This window comes from Ursus americanus, chromosome 11, assembly GCF_024610735.1.
Source record: "Ursus americanus isolate L20-20 chromosome 11, mUrsAme1.1.p, whole genome shotgun sequence".
NCBI classification, from domain to species: domain Eukaryota; kingdom Metazoa; phylum Chordata; class Mammalia; order Carnivora; family Ursidae; genus Ursus; species Ursus americanus.
This window is the reverse complement of record NC_142137.1, coordinates 72,655,068-72,675,778: the sequence shown is the minus strand read 5'-3', so window position 1 is coordinate 72,675,778 and position 20,711 is coordinate 72,655,068. Positions and strand designations below refer to the sequence as shown.

General features: G+C 38.9%; 1 protein-coding gene across 1 annotated transcript in view; it reads left to right on the top strand.

The window, feature by feature from the left end:
- The window catches only part of PDE10A (phosphodiesterase 10A), a 285,459-nt gene that overhangs the window by 190,427 nt on the left and 74,321 nt on the right, over nucleotides 1-20,711 (top strand). Inside the window, exons 4-7 of the mRNA XM_045805465.2 lie at nucleotides 4,913-5,033; nucleotides 6,050-6,099; nucleotides 17,161-17,301; nucleotides 19,410-19,565. Of these exons, the coding sequence (XP_045661421.2) occupies nucleotides 4,913-5,033; nucleotides 6,050-6,099; nucleotides 17,161-17,301; nucleotides 19,410-19,565 (468 nt within the window). The remainder of the gene's footprint in view (nucleotides 1-4,912; nucleotides 5,034-6,049; nucleotides 6,100-17,160; nucleotides 17,302-19,409; nucleotides 19,566-20,711) is intronic.

The window sequence follows — 20,711 nt, the reverse complement described above, 5'->3', positions numbered from 1 at the left end:
CAGACCTCACACCGTTCAAGCTCTCATTTCATTCTTGAATTGCCTCTAACCTCTCCTGGTGAAGTTGTTTTCCCATCTGTGTTTAAACACCTAATTCACGTTAGCAAGTCTGGGAGCAGTTGTTCTCTGGACTAAACCAGCTGTCACCAAGGATCAATACTGCTCCACTCGTTCTCATCATATCTCATAAAACGTCATTTCCCTGCAGGTGCTGGAGTGGCTATTCCCCTAGTTCCCAAACTGTTCCAAGTGCTCTTAGCCATCACAGCAGACTCACAGCAGTGGTTCAGGGCCTGTTAAAGTTCTGTGAGAAACACAACGATGTCTGTCAGACAGAGCTTGACAGAGTACACAGTTTCGGTGTTAGGTCACTGCAATCCTTTCAGTGAAGTCACATCTTTGCAAACCCATGTTTTCAGAAGTTGCTCTAATGGAAAGCAAGCTCTACATGAAAATCAATGTGGAATAGAAAAGGAGGGTGACAGGATCCAGTTGGATTCTAAGGTTGGAGAGGTTACACATTGCTGAGCTCATTCTACCTGAGAATTCTAACTTCCTGGATTATGAAAGTCTCAGTGATACTCAGTATATGCTTTGGATGGGTTCTTACGTAGAATAAAGGCGATGAAATGACTTTGTGAAGTTAAAAGGCTGTATAAATACCAGTTCTGAGCAACTTCATTAATATACTCTTGTGAGTTTCTTTCAGTGAAGCTAGAATCTTGAAAGTTGATTTCATTGAATTGAACTAATCCCTTAGTAAGCCTCCTTCATCACAGTGTTTCCAAAGAGCGCCTTGGAAGGGTGTGATTTGATGTTCACCTCCACGGGTTTCCTCTGCCTTTCCTTATGTGATGCTGGTCCTGAGGAGCAAGATGGCCGGAGGCCAACAATCCAACAATCCTTATGCTCACTACTTCACATTTATTTACTATTTTAAGTTTTACAGTATATTATGGTTTGAATGATTCACTGTATAGATAAGGCTTTAATATTTGAGAGTTAATAGTACATTAATATGTAATAGTAACCATAATAAAACATTTTGCTCTTATGTTGCGGTTGTCATTGGCAATCAAAGGAAGCAGGGTGTACTAACCCATCTATTAGAATTTGAAGCTTAATGACAAAATGAAAATCCTAGGTCATAGATTATCATAGACAGTGAGTGTTGAAAGGTATTTTAAAGGCAGTGTGCTTCAGCCTCCTTGTTCTACAAATGAGAAAAGGAAAGCTCAGAGGCACTGAGAAAGGAAACCCCGGAATGAACTGCCCATATTGAGGCATGCCCTCTCATTCTCACTTACGTGACAACCCAGTCCTTCCAGAGGAGACGGTGAGCAGCTGTTTTTCACTCTCAGCACTGCGCACGGGTCCCATGAGGGTGGACTCTCAGGATCGCATTGTCAGAGGAAGGCGTCTGCCTGTGTGTCATTTTTATAGGGCCTCCTCCAGGGGGTGACTAGGAGCCCACCCGAGGCTAGCTAACGTGCCCCTCCCCAGAAGAGAAGGACGTGTTCAGAGATGTATTGGTTCGTGAACAGTCTGTGTCTAGGGATAGGGTTTTGGGCGTGATGGTTTCTGTGTGTCTGGATCTAGGGGTTCAAACTCTGTCATTATGACAGTCTTTTTATTTCTCTTAGCCTAGCTTTTCTTTGGGTTAGCTTCAGTCTCAGATAAGCACTTTCCCAGGACTTTGGGGAAAAAATACAAAACGAATGGTTCTAATTAGTGGTGAGGGAGAGAGAGGGTATGTTAGAGTAGAATCTTTTCTCTGGAGTTCTTCAAAACTGGCAGTCATCAAACAGGATCTTGTTTACAGATGATAAAGGAGCAGCATGAGCTTTTGTGGCCCCATACAATGCTATTGTGCTTGGTAGGCATTAGAATTTCAGAGTGTTTGGGATTTCCTTGTGTAGGCTTTCGCTCCCACAGTGGTATCTGCATAAGAGTAGGACCTGGAGAATATCTGCAGCTAGAGAGTAACTGGGAAGTTATGACTAACTGCTAACCAGATAAACTTTTAGCAAAAAGAGTCACAAAGCCTGATTAGGAGGCCAGTGGTTTACCATGGTGGAGTGTACAGCAAAGCAGGTAGGATGCACAGGTTCCAGGGGCCGACCCCAGGCTCCTCAGGGTCAGCAGATGTGGGAGCAGAGCACACAGCAGAGAAGCTGATTTTGGAGAGGATGCAGGGAGAGGCAGCAGTAGGTAAGAGTCTAAGGATATGGTCTTTCTCAAACTTGGTGCTAGAGCATAAGAATGCTTGGTAGGTGTCTATTTTGACACTTTGGGGCCATGTTCGTTAGTTTATTTCTGTTGTTCTCTCCGCTGGGGAAGCTCTTGCTCTAGATTTCTGGAAGTCTCACATCTTCATTCCTGTTCAGTGGGGATCCTTCAGGGTGGAATTCTGTCAGTTTCTGAGGATGCCTTTCCAAAAGTGCATTCTAAAACTGTAGTTACCACAGGTGTTTGAAAACCCACTGGGGCTCACTTCTGAGTCAGACCTGAGCTCCAGCTCCATTGCTCACCTGATGTCCACTGCCCTCTCACTGGGACCCATAATGGTGTTTGGATCTCTAAAAAGTAGTGTCTTATTTTTTTTGGTATGTATTGCATCTTGAGACAAGTCATCCTTCAAACTTCATTTTCTGGGGCCTGTGTGAACTAGAGTCTGCTTATAGGTCAGAAGCAGAGAGAGGTGGTGGATAATCAGCAGTCCCCGATATGGAAGGTAGGGGAGGGTAGGCTGATTCCAGGGGAAAAGGTATTAGGCTCCGATGGTGTCTGTTCAGATGTCTCATGCCAGTGAAGCCTTCCCTCCCTGTCCCTCCTATTTAAAAGGGTAACTTTCTTTTCTTTTCTTTTTTTATTATGTTATGTTAGTCACCATACAGTACATCCTTAGTTTTTGATATAGTGTTCCATGATTCATTGTTTGCGTATAACACCCAGTGCTCCATGCAATATGTGCCCTCCTTAATACCCATCACCGGCCTATCCCGTTCCCCCACCCTCCTCCCCTCTGAAGCCTTCAGTTTGTTTCCCAGAGTCCACAGTCTCTCATGGTTCATTCCCCCTTCTGTTTACCCCCCCTTCATTCTTCCCTTCCTTCTCCTACTGATCTTCCTGCTATTCCTTATGTTCCATAAATGAGTGAAATCATATGATAATTGTCTTTCTCTGCTTGACTTATTTCACTTAGCATAATCTCCTCCAGTCCCATCCATGTTGCTGCAAATGTTGGGTAATCGTTCTTTCTGATGGCTGAGTAATATTCCGTTCTATATATGGGCCACAGCTTCTTTATCCATTCGTCTGTTGAAGGGCATCTCAGCTAACTTTCTCCTGCCAAAGGTCTTGGCTGTTAGCCTTGCCTGCTCCCTTTTCTGCATAGCACCTATCACCACCTATCACACTATAATATTCACTTATTTATTTTCTTCGACCTAGAATGTAAGTTCCTTGAAGGCTGGAACTTTATTCTGTGAATTCCTTAGCATCTCTTCTGTGTAGAAGAGTGCCTATGTGTAGTGGATTGTCAGGATTGCCAGTGCCTATGTGTGGAATGATTGATTCATGCATTCTTTCATGTATTTATTCACATTCACTCATTCCCCAGACATTCATTGAGAACAGTGGTCAAGAATAATGGCAAGTGTTTGCAACGATGTGGATGCAGCTGGAGAGTATAACGCTAAACAAAATAAGTCAGAGAAGGACAAATACCGTATGCTTTCACTCCTATGTGGAACTTAAGAAACAAAACAAATGGAAAGACAAGGGAGAGAGGAAAGAAACAAACCAAGAAGCAGACTCTTGACTCTAGAGAACACATGCTGGTTACAGAGGGGAGGTGGGTGGGGAGATAGGGGAAACAGGTGACAGGGACGAAGGAGGGCACTTGTGATGAGCACCAGGTGATGCATGGAAGTGAGGAATCACTATCTTGTACACCTGACACTAATATAGCACTGTATGTTAACTATATTGGAATTTTGAAAAAAGAATAATGGCAAGTAATAAACCTTTAGGAGTGAAAGATATCCAAATGGTCAAGGAAGAGAAAGGTGGCTTGAGACAGTGTTGTAGGCGACAGTGACCGCATTTTGTAGAATGTGGAAGGCAGTCCTGTGAGGAGTCTGTTATTCTAAGTCCAGTGGGAAGGCTCAGGAGTATTTTAAGCCAGGGAATGACAGAATTTTATTTTGTTTATAAAATTTACCATGGCTATTGTTTGGAGAATAGGCTTACGAAGGGAAGCAGTTTTTCAGTACTTTTAGAGAAGACGCGGTGCTAGCTTGTGCCGAAGTAGCTACGATTTAGCTTCCACCTTTTTCCCAAACCCCGTCCACCTGCTGTTGACCCTGCTACCACAGTGAAGCCCAGGGCTTTGGACTTGCAGTGGGGCAGCTGGGACTGCCGTGACAGCAACCGTGAGAGCCGCTGCCTCCTGTCTAGGGAAGAGTTGAGATCCAACCAGGGTGGGGGCCCCATTGGTGCATATGAATGGAGAGTAATCAACTCTGCTTCCCTCAGTGCAATGCATATCAGTTCACTTTTCTAGCATCTTACAGTGTTTCATTCTGTTAGCAAACTTTTGTACTACTTTTACTGGTTATATATAAAACTTAAGAAATAAAGAGGTAATTTGTAAAATTTAATATTTTAATATAAATAAGTATATGTGGAATCTATCATTCTAAGTCCTAGCAATTTTAATTGTCAGTCTATTTTATAGTAGATTTTAATATTTAAATAATGCTCTTTACAAGCATAATATGTAAAAACATAAAAGGAAGTATATAAAATTATATGTTAATAGTATATTTTATAAACTAAGGGATTTTTATTTTATTATATTTAATTATGTCTTTTCTTTCTTTCTTCCTTTTTTTTTGTAATTAAAAAGTACCAAGACACAAATATGCAGGGAGTTGTATATGAACTAAACAGCTACATAGAACAGCGGTTGGATACAGGAGGAGACAACCAGCTACTCCTCTATGAATTGAGTAGCATCATTAAAATAGGTAAGAAATGTTTTGTATTCCTCCTGGTAGAAAATTTGAACCGAAGTTTCTTTTATTCGGTTGCAGAAAATGGAAAAAGTAATATACTTACTACAAGGCAAATGCAAGTCATTTATTTACTTCTATTCTTGGGCTAAATTTGGAATGAAAATATTTTATTATGAAACTACCAGAATGAGTCAAACCTAAAAGTTCCATAATTATCTAATCCAAAAAAAGTATCTATCTGCCAGATACATAAATGGAATGTACTATGCTTTCTAAATAAAACCTAGTTTTCTTTGGAAAATATACTTTTATTGAATTAAATCACATCTTTGTGAAGGAAATCATTAGTTTTTAAGGAAAAAAAGCCATCTTTAATTTATTTGGGGAGATCACAGATTTATATACTGTTATCGCCATTTTACTGATGAGGAAGCTGTGGCAAAGACAGGCCACGTATTTTACCCAAGGCCACCCGAGTAAAAAGGAGTGAAGCAGTAGTCTGCAGTCGGGCAATCCTCTGATGATAATGTCTGTTATCTGCTATGATGGCCCTGAAGCAGTTTTAGGAAAGTTAAATTCTGTTCTCTACAGTGATGATATGTGGATATATATATATATCATCCTTTTTGGTTGATGCTAATATTGATTATTCATTGTTATGGATATCACATCTGGTATGTTTCATACTTTAAAAATTAAGTGCAGTTCTTAATATTTCCAATAAGTATGATATTTAAAGTTTCACAGAGATATTATTACATAGTACATTGGTTGCTATATGCATTTGAGGATGTCACATCTTAAAATTTGCAATAGCTGATAAATAATGAATGAAAATGCTCTAATTATGTGATTGAGTAAAGCCATAAGTTAATCTGCTCAGTTGACTGCATGACCATTAATTATGTTAACAGTCCTTTCACAAAGACTCCTATCTGAGGTCTCACCTTAAAGAGTTCGTACGTGGTCTATTCGTGGTCTATTCTTCCATTGAGATTAGTTTCTTCCCTTTTTTATTACTTTGGCAGCCACAAAAGCTGATGGATTTGCACTGTATTTCCTTGGAGAGTGCAATAATGTAAGTATCTAAATTTAGATTTTGGTGCTCTAGATAAGAAAATGTCATAAGCTTTTTTAAAAAGATACACTGTGTTACAAACAACTTAACAGATGCATGGGAATTAGGTACTTGAAACTCATTTTTGTGTTCCGTTCCCATATACAGTTATTGCCAGCTGTAAAGTTTACCAGTGTGGCAACATTTGGGCATAAAATCTTACAATTTATTTATTGTTTTAGTTTTGGTTTATGGTATCCTATCTTAGGAATGGCATTTCTAGACTTACTGTTTTGTACAGACGCTCTTTCAGCACTGTGGGCTGGGGCATCGTGGACGGTGCATGCCCTTGCAACACACAGTCTACACAGTCTGCAGTAGGGTAGAGTGAGAACAAAAGTTTAGCATTTTTATGAGATTTTTTAGATTTCTTTAAGGCAACTCCAGCAGTGCTGGGACAGAGTTACTAAGTGGGGGTCCCTGAGCTCTGGTGGCCATAGCTCAGACTATCCACGGCACAGGGCTTCTTGGGCACCTGCTCCAGTCTTCTGTGCAACAGGCTGGACCCTGTGTTTCTGGTTTAACTTACTCAAAGCACAGCCCACCATCAAATGCAGTGTATAGAAAGCACTGTCAAAAGTACTTCAAGATGTTCAACTACTGGCATTTGATTTTTGTTATGATATTAAAACCACATATATAACATTTTAGAATAATATTCTGAGCAAGTAAGAATTATATTCATAGTTAAAATATATAGAAATCACTTATAAATATATTTGGAAAATTTTTACTATGTATTTCTTATGTGTTAGGCATCGTTAATTGATATTTGGAAAGTATTTTTGCAATGTAATACTTGTATTCGTGAGTAATCAAAATGTGTGCTATTTATATTATATAAAATGTTAATAGGAGTGGAGATGCAAGTGTTCTGAGGTGTTTGATAGTACTCTTGAATAATACAGCAGTGCAACGGACGAACAGTTAGTTGCACAAAAATATTTCTTGGCTGATTTACTGAACACATGATTGATCATCTTCGTTTCTGCAGCCCTTCTTTTTGCTTGCACAGTAAAAATTTATGTTACAGGATTAAAAGCTCTTTAGGGCAAGGACCTTTTCTTACTCATCTTCGCATTCACCCAGCATCTCTCCTAGTGCCTTCCATGTACAGAACAAGAATGTTTATTAAATTGAATTATTCAGCTATCACTACTACTTCTAAAAACTTTAAATGATATTTCAGGCTAATGGCTAAGCTACTAAAATAACAAATCTCATTCTTTCCTGTTCATTCTAAATATTTATTTCTAAAATTTTGCCTTTCAAAAAACTAGTATATAATTTGCAATGATATTTAAAATGTCCTGGTGTGTATGTTAGCTCAGGGTGATCCTGCGAGTGCACATCTCCTTATGACATCCCTGGGATCTGCAAACAACTCACAGGGCTTGGCCTTGGCAGCTGAGTATATACCATGTGACCCTTTCCCGTCAATCACAGCTATTTGTGACCCAAACTCAGACCAGTCCAGTTCTCTGCTGAAGCCTGGATCCTGGACTCAGCATTTCTAGCTGTTTATATGAATAGAAGTGAGTGAACCCTGGAACTGAGACGGCCCCATGGGATGACCCTCTTCTGCTCTGTGTGAAAGAGAATGGGGGGAAGTGGTTTGCAGAGGTCAGGAAGGGCAGGCAACAAGAGGCCAGGGGTCTGCAGGGTGTGTGAGGCTCAGGAAGTGCTCAACTTTTAGGGCCTGGATTTAGATCCCAAATCCCATATTCTTAGTCATTTGGCTGTTTTGTTTTGTTCTGTTGTTGTTTTTTGCTTTATTTTTGCAAGCTTGTTTATACGTTGACCTTCATGAAGTAGGTTCCTGGAATATGTGATTTAGAAAAACCTTTTGTGTCCACAATGTGCAAACTGTATTCTATGTATATCAGTTCTAATTCTTTCACTTTTGTAACTTAATTGAGGGGATGACACTATATCCCTGGCAGGCTTTGGTCAGCTCTTGATCCTATATGCTCCTGACATCATTTGATTTCACTCTGCCTGGCTCTCTCTGGGGTCCCTGCTTCCTGGGTCCTGTCTTGCTCAACAGCATGTCCCTAGGAACAGCAGAGTACCTCACGAAAATTGTAGCCTCTTCTGACCTTCCGAAGTCCATCTCACTCTCTTGTGTGTTCATGTCATGTGCTTCTCCTTCAGAGAATTTAGCCGATTCTGTAATTATGTATTTATCTGTGATTTGTGTGATTGTTTATCTGGCTTTCTCACTAGAATGTAATCTTCATGAAGGCAGAGACTTTGTTTTGCCGGGAGGATACTTTGAGGAGATAATTACTGCATTTTGTTCACCACATTTTTCTTTGTATGTGTTCGGCACAGGCAGCTACACCCTTAATATTTCCCTGCCCTGGGGATTTCTGTGGGTAGGAAGAAGACACTGCCTGTGAAGTCTTAAATTTACTGAAGTGTTTTTTTCTTTCTGTCTTTTTTTTTTTTTTTTTTTAAGTAGGCTCTACACCCAGCATGGAGCCCAACATGGGCCTTGAACTCACGACCCTGAGTTCAAGACCTAAGCTGATCAAGACTCAGACACTTAACCAACTGAGCCTCCCAGGTGCCCCCGAAGTGTTCCTTCAGATGTATCTACGTCATTACCGCTTTCTTTGCTTGTCATTTTTCTTGCATCTCAAGTCTTCCATTTGGAATCACTTTTCTTCTGACCTGTAGAATTTCCCTTAGTGAGAGTGTGCTGGTGGGAAACTCTCAGTTTTTGTCTATCTGAGTATGTCTTTATATCATCATTTTCTTGAAAAAATATACCTTTGCTGGATAGAGCGTTCAGACTGATAAAAATTATCTCTCTGTATATTGACTTGAACATAGTTACTTTTGGGTTCTTTTTTTATTTTTCTCAGTTCCTCAGTATAGTTTTTCATTCCCTGGATATTTTTTAAGTAGATAAACTTATTTATTTCTTGGGACATAACTATATATAACATTAGCTATACCTCTTTAATATTGTTTTATATTCTTTCTGAATTTACATTTCTTGGCTTTTGTTCCATCCATCTCTGATGGATGGTCACTTATTTGCTTGTGTGTTTTATTTTCTTTTACGTTTTAACTGTGAATCATATTCTTCCTTGGGCCTTTTCAAGTGGCTGTTCTTAAGGGCTGTGTTTAAGTTCCTTTCCTGGAGACAGGAAACGTATTTGTTTTTGCCAGTCACCTAAGGCACTACTAATCCAGGACTATTTTAAATTCTCTCATGAGACTTTTTTCAGACTACAAACTAGTATGGATTCAAGCCTCACACCCACGTGATACACAGTTACGATTTCTCAGAAGAGATTTTGATTTTCCCTCTAACAGTAAATTCAAGATAATCTGGGGTCCTAGTAATCTCCTTGCAGCTCTAAGTGTATTTACCCTTCCAGCTAAAATGAGGCGTTAGCCCTTTGCGGGTCCTGGCTCCTTGTAGGGGTTCTCCTGCTTGCCACAGTGACTTCCTGAGGGGAGGTCAGTATGCCTAGGCTTTGTTGCTCTCAAGAACAATCCAGCTCAGGATTTGCTTGCCCTGAAGGTTCCTTTGTTGACTTCTTTTTAGATTCCCGTGGATTTCTTCCGTTCTTCTCAGTCCAGCAATGCATTGGAAAGGATTGTAAAATGTACTTTATCCAGCCTTAAATAATTTTAAAATTGTTTTCTCAGGAGTATCATATTATCTAATCTGCCCTATTGCTTGAACAGATGTTGACATACTTCTAAAATGTAAGCTAACCATATTAAATAAAATAAAGCTTTCTCCGCCCCCCCCCCCGCCTTGGGTGAGCAGACACGTGTATTTTCTTAATACAAGGTAGCATTTTATAGGTATTTATAAATCTTTTTTTAAAAATTCCCTCAGGATTTTGAATCATAGTTATAAAGCCTTAAATAACTCACACTTAGAATGTATATGATTTAGTGAAAAAATTATAATAATGTAACCCAAATAGACTGAGATAAAATTTTTAGTCTATATCAAAAATACCAAGGATTAAGATAGAGATGGGAGGAATTATAAAATTCTTATAAAAGTATTAATTTCTTTTTTCATAAATAAGAATCAGCAGAAATAATTTCCAAAATTGATACATTAAGAAATATAATTTAAATAATATTTAAATATATCAAAAGTTCCACTAGTAGAATCAAAAACTCACATCAATATTACCAGAGAGGAAAACATTCAAAGAAAACATGGGAAGTTAAGGAAAAGATAGAAGACAAAGTAAGTAGTATTAAAACACAAAAAATAAAACATAAAATAGATCATGGAACTCCTTACAAAAACATGTCACAACAAAGTTGTAAGTAGAATGGGCCCAGCTATCAAAAGAAAAAAGTCTCAGATTAGATTGAAAAATGCCACAACTGTCTTCTGTTTTATAGAGATGCGTATAAACAAAGGACTCAGGAGTGGTTGCAAATAAAAAGGTAATTTTAGGGGCGCCTGGGTGGATCAGTCGGTGAAGTGTCTGCCTTCGGCTCAGGTCATGCTCTCAGGGTCCGGGGATCGAGTCCCGCATCAGGCTCCCTGCTCAGGGGGAGTCTGCTTCTCCCTCTCCCTCTGCCCCTTCCTCACCCCATCCTGTGTTCTCTCTCTCTCAAATAAATAAATAAAAAGGTAATTTTAGATGGAGCAAACCTATTCCAGAAAAATGAAAACAAAAGGAGAGCAAGTGCCGCAGGATCAATGATGAAGTTGAGTTTGGGGAATAAAAGCATTAAATTGGAACAGGAGGTCACTTGGGATTTCTGAAGGGTTTAGTCTGCAGGGAAGGCAGAGCTGTTATGAAGGTTACGCTATAAATATTTGATGCATCAAAATTTGTAAAGCAAAACACACACGCAAAAAAAACAAGAATACAATAGTGTTTTTAGTGATTGATAGATCAGAAATACAATTTAGAGAATGTTTGTAGTATCAATAAGTAGGTTTATCAAAATATATATATATATATATATAATTTTAGGATTTACCAACGTGGGTTTCCCTTTCTTCTTTGGGTTAGACCCTACTTTGATGCACTTAGCCCCCATTTAAGAATTCAGATCCCCATAATGGCTAAAAACAAGGAAATTATAAATAATGTGTAATATGACTCTTTGGGGGGAAAATACAGTTATTGGGATATTGATAGAGTACAATATTTACGAAAATGAATTGTAGTATTGCTAAAGTTCTGGGCAAAGTTGTTCGCAGTGGAAGATCCATGTCCTTTGAAGTATTAAACATCTTGTATACATTTTTGAGGCATTAATAAATAAGAGACAAAAGAAAATTCATTAATTCAACACATTCTTACTGGGTACAACTGCATGGTAGTGTTCCAGGTACTAGAGACACGGTAGTAGAAAAAATCTCTGTCCTCTTGGGATTTGCCAACTTAACCTATGAACTTAGAAAAAGAAAACCCGTACAAACAATAGAATCTAAAGACTATACAGATCTAGGGGCATCTGCGTGGTGCAGTCAGTTGAGTGTCTGACTTTTGGCTCAGGTCATGGGATCAAGCCCCATGTCTGCTTGAGGATTCTCTCTCTCCCTCTGCCCTTCCACCCCGCTCTCCCCCACCCCCTCTCTCTCTTAAATAAATTAAATCTTTTTTTTAAAAAAGACTATACAGATATAAGCTATTTGCTAACCTAATTAATAAAAAGAAAACACAATTGTTTTCTTTAAAAATTTAGAAGATACAACAATAGATAGAATGAAAATGATTAATTATGAGAAGATGCTTGCACTAATAAATATGGAAATCTAGACAAAATGGACAGTTTCTGAGGAAAATAGAAATTGTCCCATTTAATGCAAATGATGATAAGAACCTAATAGATCCAGTAAGTGGAAGAGACTAAAAACAGTGTTAAAATACAGCTTTTCTAAAGCCACTAGGACATAAATTCCAGACTGTCTTATGAGTACAAACCTTGGTCAGGCCGTTTGCTGCCCCTGGGAACAGTGACGAACCAGGATAGCTTCCATCATTATACCTTCCCTGTGCTTTTCTTGTTCACGCTACACCGGGTCCCCTGGGATGGTCCTTCAGGAGAGAGAATTCCTGTGCTATACACATTGTTTCAGAGCTTGGAAGAAGGACAGCTTCCCAAAAAAATCATGGTTCTGGAGTTGGCCCATGTGAGTTCCAGCTCACCACTTTGTGACTTTGACAAGATGTTTAAACTTTCTAAATCTTAGTTTAACTTCCATTGGTTAAATGTTATGTCATGAAGGTTATTCATTCAGCAAACCACTTAAAATACCTGCTGTGTACCAACAATCTATGCTAAATTGCTGAGCATACAAAGATAATAAAAAACAAAACAAACCACCATTCCTGTCATCAACAAATGTACAACCAGCAGAGGAAATGGAGAAATCCACAGTTAAGTGTGACATAAGGTCTCCAGTGCAAACAGAGAGGAAGCCACGGTGTTCTGGGGTACTAAATTCGGTGGGGGTGCTGGGGTGGATCGCATTACAGGCAACTCGGATGATTAGCTCTGTTGAAGCAGGGCTTGGAAGACCTCTCATCTAGTAGATAAGAAGGGGAAATAAAGGGCTTTCTTAGGCAGACGCAGCAGTCTGTGAGAAATCCGGAGTTAGGAAGTAGTGTATTTGTATGTCCTGACCCGTAGCAGAGACTGACATAATGGTGTGTATAGGGTCCTCTTGAAATATTTGTTGGAAGGAAACTTTGTTGTTGTTGTTGTTAATTAAACTTCTACTGTTTTTACAGTTTTTCTCTTTCATACCTGGTCTTTTACTCTGGTACATAGCATACTTTATAATATTATCATTACAGTTTTTCTTGTGTTACCTATAAGAGTTGTTTGTAAAAGCTGAAAATGTTTTGAACTCAAATTTTTTGACTCCTAAAATAAGTTCATAGATAGCTTTTCATATATTAGTGTTTAAAAAGAGTTTATAGCAAGTATTTTAAAGTAATTGCATGACTTTCTTCAACTGCACAATGATCTTCAGTAGGTTAATTTTAAGAATTATGCAGAGTTAGTTCTCTCTTTAAAGTTCCAGGTGAACGTGGGGGCCAGTTGCTCCGGCCATCTGCATAGATCTAAATTCATTTACTGTCCACTGCCATCTAGTGTCTTGTGAGAAAAATAACTCAATGGTAAGCCTGAATAATATGCTTTGAAAGTATCTCTAAAATTTAACTGATTGTGAGTTGAAACTTTAACATATAAAAAATGAATTTCATGAGTAAAGTGGTCTTTGAATTGTGTATGGGAGAGAAGATGAGAACAATGTCTACCACCTGACATATCTATTTAACTGATGTCAATGAACCAAATTTTCCCATTTCGTCAAAAAACCATGCTTTTTTTTCAATAAATTGTGATAGTCTTTTCTATTGCTCATTTTCCACCAAATCTGTTTTTCCTAATTTGCTTTTTTATAATTTGAATGCTTTTTTATGGCTTCATTGGGTCAACCTATTGGTCATGACTACTGTTACCAATCTTAATCTACTTTCAACTACCTAACCGTAGAAATAAGTATTAAAAATTGCTGTTATTCCAGAAATATTAGCTCGTAGTGGGTTTCTTTGGAAAATTGGGGAAGTTAATTTGTCCCCTCCCACCACATGGCCAGTCTCTGATGGTCCTGGGAGGAGGACTAACAGTCGGCCCGTGTGAGAGTCATCGAAGGAAAGGAAGACCAACAGCAGGATTTGTCAAGTTGCTTGTTCTGAGGGCAGGTCATTTCTTCTCTGGAAAGAGTAGAGGTGGTTGAGGCTTGCAACTTGGCACATTTTCCTTGTTTTTAGTTTTTATCTCTAGCCCCTAAAATATGTTATGCTAATACAAGTTTTCATAGATACAGTGTTAGAGCAGGAATTAATTTTAGAGACTCAGTTCATTGGATTTTATACATCGATGGTACATTGTATGTACATGCATAGTACACTCTATGTCGTAATACACTCTATATACTGTGTGGTGATGTTTGATAAAGAGCAGTTCCCATTCACCCTCCTGTAAAATAGTATATTTTTATCTTAATAATCTGAACATCCCAGTCAAACCCTTATGTCAAAAATCATAATGATTTTTTAAATAAAGCTACTCTGATGAATCACTGAACTCTAGCTCAGAAACTCATAATACACTATATGTTAATTACTTGAATTTAAATAAATTAAAAAAAATAAAAATAAAGTTACTATTTCCTTTATAAGTGTCCCTAGAACTTACTTACACCCATTATTGGTTAATTCAGTAATGCAGCCCCTTTGCCAATGAAAGATGCAAAGACTATCTTATCAAATAAACTGTGGTTACTTTTGAAACACTAAGACCTGAAGCAAGACTTGCCTTGTCAGGTCACCAAATGTACGACAGGTTGATAGTCATTCAGGCAGTGCGGTGGACCGATCAGCCGCCCGATAAGGAACTGGGAATCACATAGACCAAGGACTCTCGGAGGCTGAGTATTTGGTGGAGGTGGCAGCTTCACCGCTGGGGAGTGACTGTTCAGTACACAGCTGTCCGTTCGATTCTTTCTGGAGAGTATGTAAAGGTCGGCTTAATGGATCTTCCGCGTCCCTTGAGTACATGTAAAGGTCAGCCGCTGATTTAGAGGTTTGTTACTGATGTCTTCTGCTTGCAATCATAGCTGCCGCTTAGTGTGTTCAACTGCAAAGATCACGAAGAACGTAAAGAACGTGCTGTTACTGAACACAGAATTCAAACCAGTGGTTGATCTTCCGTCAGAAACGGATGCTATGAGGGGAACCTTTGCACAGGGAATCGTGTGGAATAAAACGCAGAAACAAAAAAGAATGGGAAGGCACTAATGCAGAGGGAAGAAGGGGAAACCATGTCAGAAAGAGCTGTCAGTCCTGGGTTGGTCCTCATTTTCCCTGCCTGCCTGAGCGTTTGGCCTTCATCTGACGATTTATTCGTACTGTTAGCACTCGCCTCCAGCTCGCATTTGGAGACATTTCTATTTGATAAATATGAACAAAAATTATAAGGTAATTGGTAAAACAAAGATAAAGTTTCCATGGTAAAGAATTATTTAATATTTTGGTAGCTGTTTACTATCCACAAGTTTTTCAGATTCTGTCAAGTAGTTGAAAGATTTCCAAACCTCTTATTGTCAGCAAGCCTAATACATAGAATAGCTTTCCATACACCCTTGGTGCAGTATTTGCTTATCCGTTTTTCGTGCCTCATAGAAACTGTACATACAGGGAATAAGTATTTTGTAACATTACATAAATGACCTCCTAATAATATAGGATTGTATAAGCTATTCTTTCATTATTGATTTTTGAAGGTTAATTATAACTTGTAACATTATTAAATCTAGCCTTAAAAAGCATATAGCAAAGTCATGCAAAAAAGATGTCTGTTGTAGATCTTCAAACAACAAAAAAAGCCAAAGACTATTTAAAAATAAAAAAAACATCCAGGGCACCTGGGTGGCTCAGTCTGTTAAGCGTCTGCTTTCGGTTCAGGTCATGATCCCAGGGTCCTGGGATCGAGTCCCGCATCAGGCTCCCCACTCAGCGGGGAGTCTGATTCTCCCTCTGCCTGCTGCTCCCCCTGCTTGTGCTCACTCTGTCAAATAAACAAAATCTTTAAAAAAAAAAAAAATCCAAAGCTACTGTTGGGAGCTTGCTCCAGAGTTTACCTTCTGTCACAGCCCCGGGAAGTTCTATAGGAGTGAGGCAAACCCCTCAGTTCCGTTCAGGTTCACTTCCTGCGTTCTGTCTTTGGTAAAGAAAGAGAACGTTGCTCAGCATCCTTTTTGTGATTAACTTTCTCACAGTTTGAGAAAAATCATTATCAGTTCTGATTGTTCTTCAGGCTAAATACCCCACGTCCTTTACAATTTTTTCTTATAGTCATCCCTTCTTCCTGTTCTTGGATAATTCCTCTACTCTTCTCTCAGTCACAGAGAGGGTGGCACCTGACTCACTACGGCAGTGGTAGCTACTGAGTCTAATTGAAGTCCTCAGCTGTGCCGTACGCATACTGGTGTGTAGTACAACCAGTGACCTTTAAACTGGTGACACGAATTCCAGCCTCTTTAAAAATCAATAATGTGGAATTGTCGTTTGCTGTCTTATACGTAAATTTTAAAAGTTTTTTTAAAGCATAATAAACATTTTTAACTTAATCTCTTAAAAAGAATCATTTAAAATGTATTTCTCACAGGCGTTGATTGTACTTAATTACAAATCCTATGTAAGCACTGTCCTGATATAGATACATATGTGAATAAAATACTTTGAACTTAGCTTCTAATCTGTAGGTAGTGATGATTTACTTAAAGCAGCTGGGGGTGCACCTATGCTCTGCTTCCCTCCCCCCTCCCAGTTGATTGAAGGAGCTCGTTTATAGGCTTTGTTCTCGTGTGATAGTAAGATGTTATAGGAAGAAAGTGTTCTCTGACATGACAGAGCTTGAAAATCACGTACCTAGTCAGTGTATAATTACATCCAACTCCATATCTTCAACTAGAATTTGCTTAGTAATTGCAAGTATTAGTAGGAACGTGTGTAGCTTAAGAGGATTATCTAATCTTAAAAGGATTTTTAATGAAAATGAAAAAATACAACCAAATCAATGATTACAAATCAATTTGCCTTGTAGTCCCTGATCCTGTCTCCAGATCTGTAAGTCCACTCTCTGGAGGTTGGGCCTGATGTCTGTCTGTTTCTCGACAGTACCTTGACCCCAAGGACACCTTTTTTTTTTTTTTCCATTTTATTGTTTTCTATATATCAAAATAGGAAGCTATTTTAAGAGTTATTTCCTGCCTAGGCATACATTGAAGTCCTATATCTAGTCCTGTATTTTGTGTCCTATCGGGAATACGAGAGAGAATTTCACCTCACATACCCCAGTTTGACCAAAGCGCTTTTCCTCATTTTCTGTCTCTCTTAGTTGGCTCACAGATTCCTCATGACCGATAAGTAGTATCTTGGAGTCTTTCTGTAGTGCCGAAGTACAGGGAGGTCTATAAAACATGTTCTTTCCTCTTGCTAGAGTTTGTGCGTGTTCACTCCACCTGGAATCAAGGAAGGAAAACCCCGGCTCATCCCTGCTGGGCCCATTGCTCAGGGCACCACCATCTCTGCCTACGTGGCCAAGTCCAGAAAAACGTTGCTAGTGGAAGACATCCTTGGGGTAAATGGCTTTTTACTTTGTGACATTTGTAACGTGAAGTGTTTATTTCATAAAGATGACTTATCATTTTGATGTCATGATTCAAACCATTTTATAAAAGCATTAGAGCAAGATACGATCAATAAATGAATTTGTATGTAAACTAAAATTTATCCTCAGAAAATCGTATCTTATATACCCACTGAGAGCTAGATTTAAATAGTTCTTATTTCAATACATACTGGTATAGTTAAGCATAAAATGTATGTTTACATTTATGTAAACTAAATGATCAGTGTTCTGTGTTGTATATCCTAGCAAGATGGATATGAATGAGTTAGCTAATGCTGTGTACCATGCTACCGCAGGTTTTAGTGACGTCCTACGACAACCACCTGTGACTTCTCAGGAGTCTGTGGATTGGGCCATTTTGCTGATTGGGCTGTATTCAGCTGGGCTTGCTTATGCATCTGAGATCAACCGGCTGTCACTTAGCAGCTGGCTGGCTTCAGAGGGCCTCAGTTCTCTGTGTTTGTCACTCCCCCACCTCCCCACTGCACCCCTAAGTAAAGCTGGCCTGGAATGTTCTCATGATGGTGTAGAGGTTCCAGAGAATAAGTGAAACATTCAAGTGAGTTTTCAAGCCTCTGCTTTCATCAAATTTACTACCGTTACGTTAGCTAAAGTAAATCACATAAGCAAGACCAGATCAGTATTGGAAGATATTGACAGAAGGATACGGGTGTGGGGAATGTCACAAAAGGGAGCCCTTGGTGCAGTCTTCCACACTGTATGTGAACATTGTGATAAAATGGCACTACATGAGCTTAGACTTTAAAATTGACAAGTATGCAAACAACTATAGAAGTGTAATGAAATTGCTCTGAAAAAATGCTAAGTTGGAGTCATGAGATCTGGGTTTTAATTCTGTTTTTGCCACTAATTATCTGTATAGATAGAGATACAGATAAAGTTGCTGAAAGACTAGATCATCATTATAAGATAATTATGTGGGGCACTTGGGTGGCTCAGTCAGTTAAGCCTCTGACTCCTGGCTTCACCTCAGGCCATGATCTCAGGGTCGTGACATTGAGCCCCATGTCGGGCTCTACGCTCAGCCTGGAGTCTGCTTGAGATTCTCTCCCTCTCTCTCTGCCCCCCACTTGTGTGCACTCTCTCTCTGTCTCTCTCTAAAATAAGTAAATAATTTTTTTAAAAAAGATAATTATGTGACATGATAGAGGTGCTAACTACCACTACAATGGCAGTCATATTACAATATATAAATATATCAGATCAGCAGTTTTATACTTTAAACTTACATAATGTCATATGTCAAATATATTTCAGTTTTAAAAAGTGTTAAAAGTAGATACTATACAAGTTGTTATTTGAAAATGTTCTGTTGTATGTGCAGGCTTTCAAAAGATCTGTAAATTACAAATACATATTTGTCCTGTTCTTGATTTATGAAAAGCTTCCTACAGACAGCAGAAATTGAATAAATGGAATTGATGCTTTGGTATCAATTCATTCGATTTCCCTGTATTCCTTTGAGTGATTTGCTAAGCTAGAAAGTTATTAAAGTCAAAGAACCAATTGCATTTTTCACAAGTAATTGGTAATTATTGGGTGATTTGAATACTTAATGTGAGCCTTTGCGATTCACTCAAAATGACTGTCATTAACCTACACTCCTGTGTTATTCTAACCTTCAAAATAGAAGAGAAACAATTTTTTATATGTACTTCCCTTCATGTGTTATTTATATGCCAATAAAGCCCTTGGAAGAGTTCCGGCACATAGAAGGTCATGCTTAAATATGTGTCAGCCATCATAGGTATTTTTATTATTGCATGAAATTAATATATATTCATTGATTAACTAAATTCTACTGCACAGGGATAAAGAAACATTAAAGCCATATCTGTGAATAGGTGACGTGCTGCTAAAGATAAGCATTTTCTTAAATATAGTTTTTAGTGTCCATCATCATTTGGTTTTCCTTTGAAAAGGACTGCCTATGTTTTATTACAAGTGTTAGGCAATTTCTGACCGAAATAAGAATCTTACCGTAATGATTCCATTTCTTTTACTGAGTTTATATCTTTTTTCCTTTGATTTTTCAGGATGAACGATTTCCAAGAGGTACTGGACTGGAGTCAGGGACTCGCATCCAGTCTGTTCTTTGTTTACCGATCGTCACTGCAATTGGTGATTTGATTGGTATCCTCGAGCTGTATCGGCACTGGGGCAAAGAAGCCTTCTGTATGAGTCATCAGGAGGTGAGGCTGGCCCGTTGAGGGTACTCATTAATATTGTTCCGTTAATAAATGAATGAATATTTAAAACTGCAGTTTGCTTAACAATGTTTTGATGGTTTTTAAAAACCTTTGTTTTGTAGTTACTTGGAGAGAAAACTGATTAAATTAGAAATATAGTAACTTATTTTAGTAAGAATCCGTTCTAACAATAAAAATAGAAGTATGCCATATTGTGAATCAAATGAAGTAGGAGGATGACTTTGGAGAGTTTTCACATTCTGGTTGTCTATATTTTCTTAAAAATGTCCTCTTCCTAGAGGATATCCTGAACAAAGATTCCAGCATCACATTTGGAAAGACTGAGTTTCATGCACTGTTCCCTGAATCAGAATTGGCTCATTAATCCTAAACCAGATACTGCAGTGACCTGTCACTCCCAGTACCCAGACGCCTCCATCTCTGCCTGTGCCTGTCCTCCTCTCCTGCCCTCTCCCTCCAGCCACGCTGGGCCCTTGAGCAAGGCTGAGCGGCTCCTACTTCAGAGCTCTGTGTCTGCTGTCCCTCTGCCCGGCTTGTGCGTGTCCTCCTTGTCCCCACCTCAGCCACCTCCTTCAGGAGTGTCCGCACATGTTGCCGTGTCAGGAAGGAGGCCTTTCCTGAACACTGCATGGATCTCCATGTTGTGCCTCTGTTTCTCTGTAGCCCTTTGTCACCAGCTAAGACCCCGTGCACTTCTCTTACTCTTTCTTGTCTTCTCTCTCCCCCAGGCCAGTGTAGGCTGTGCTGGTGGGTGGTGGTGGTGCCGTATCTCCAGCACCTAGAGTACTGCCTGGTACCCACGAGGCACCAGTGACTGTTGGGAAGTGAATGATTAATAAAAGAAGTAGAATAGCTAGTAATTGGAGAACTTGTCAGCAAATTTTAGAAATATCTCATCATTGTATAGTGGTGGTTGAGGCCATTTTAATAGTATCTTTGTTAAACTGAAAAATAATTATTTTATGTGAAAATCATTGGATGATAAGTCTCTTAAGCTATTCATCTTGCTTTTTACGCAAAGTCAAGAAGAACAAGAAACTAAACTCAGTTATAAAGGAGCGGGAAATGTAAAAGAAAATTCTTGTACATATTTGATTCTCTGTGTTTGGCAAAATAGTCAAATACTCA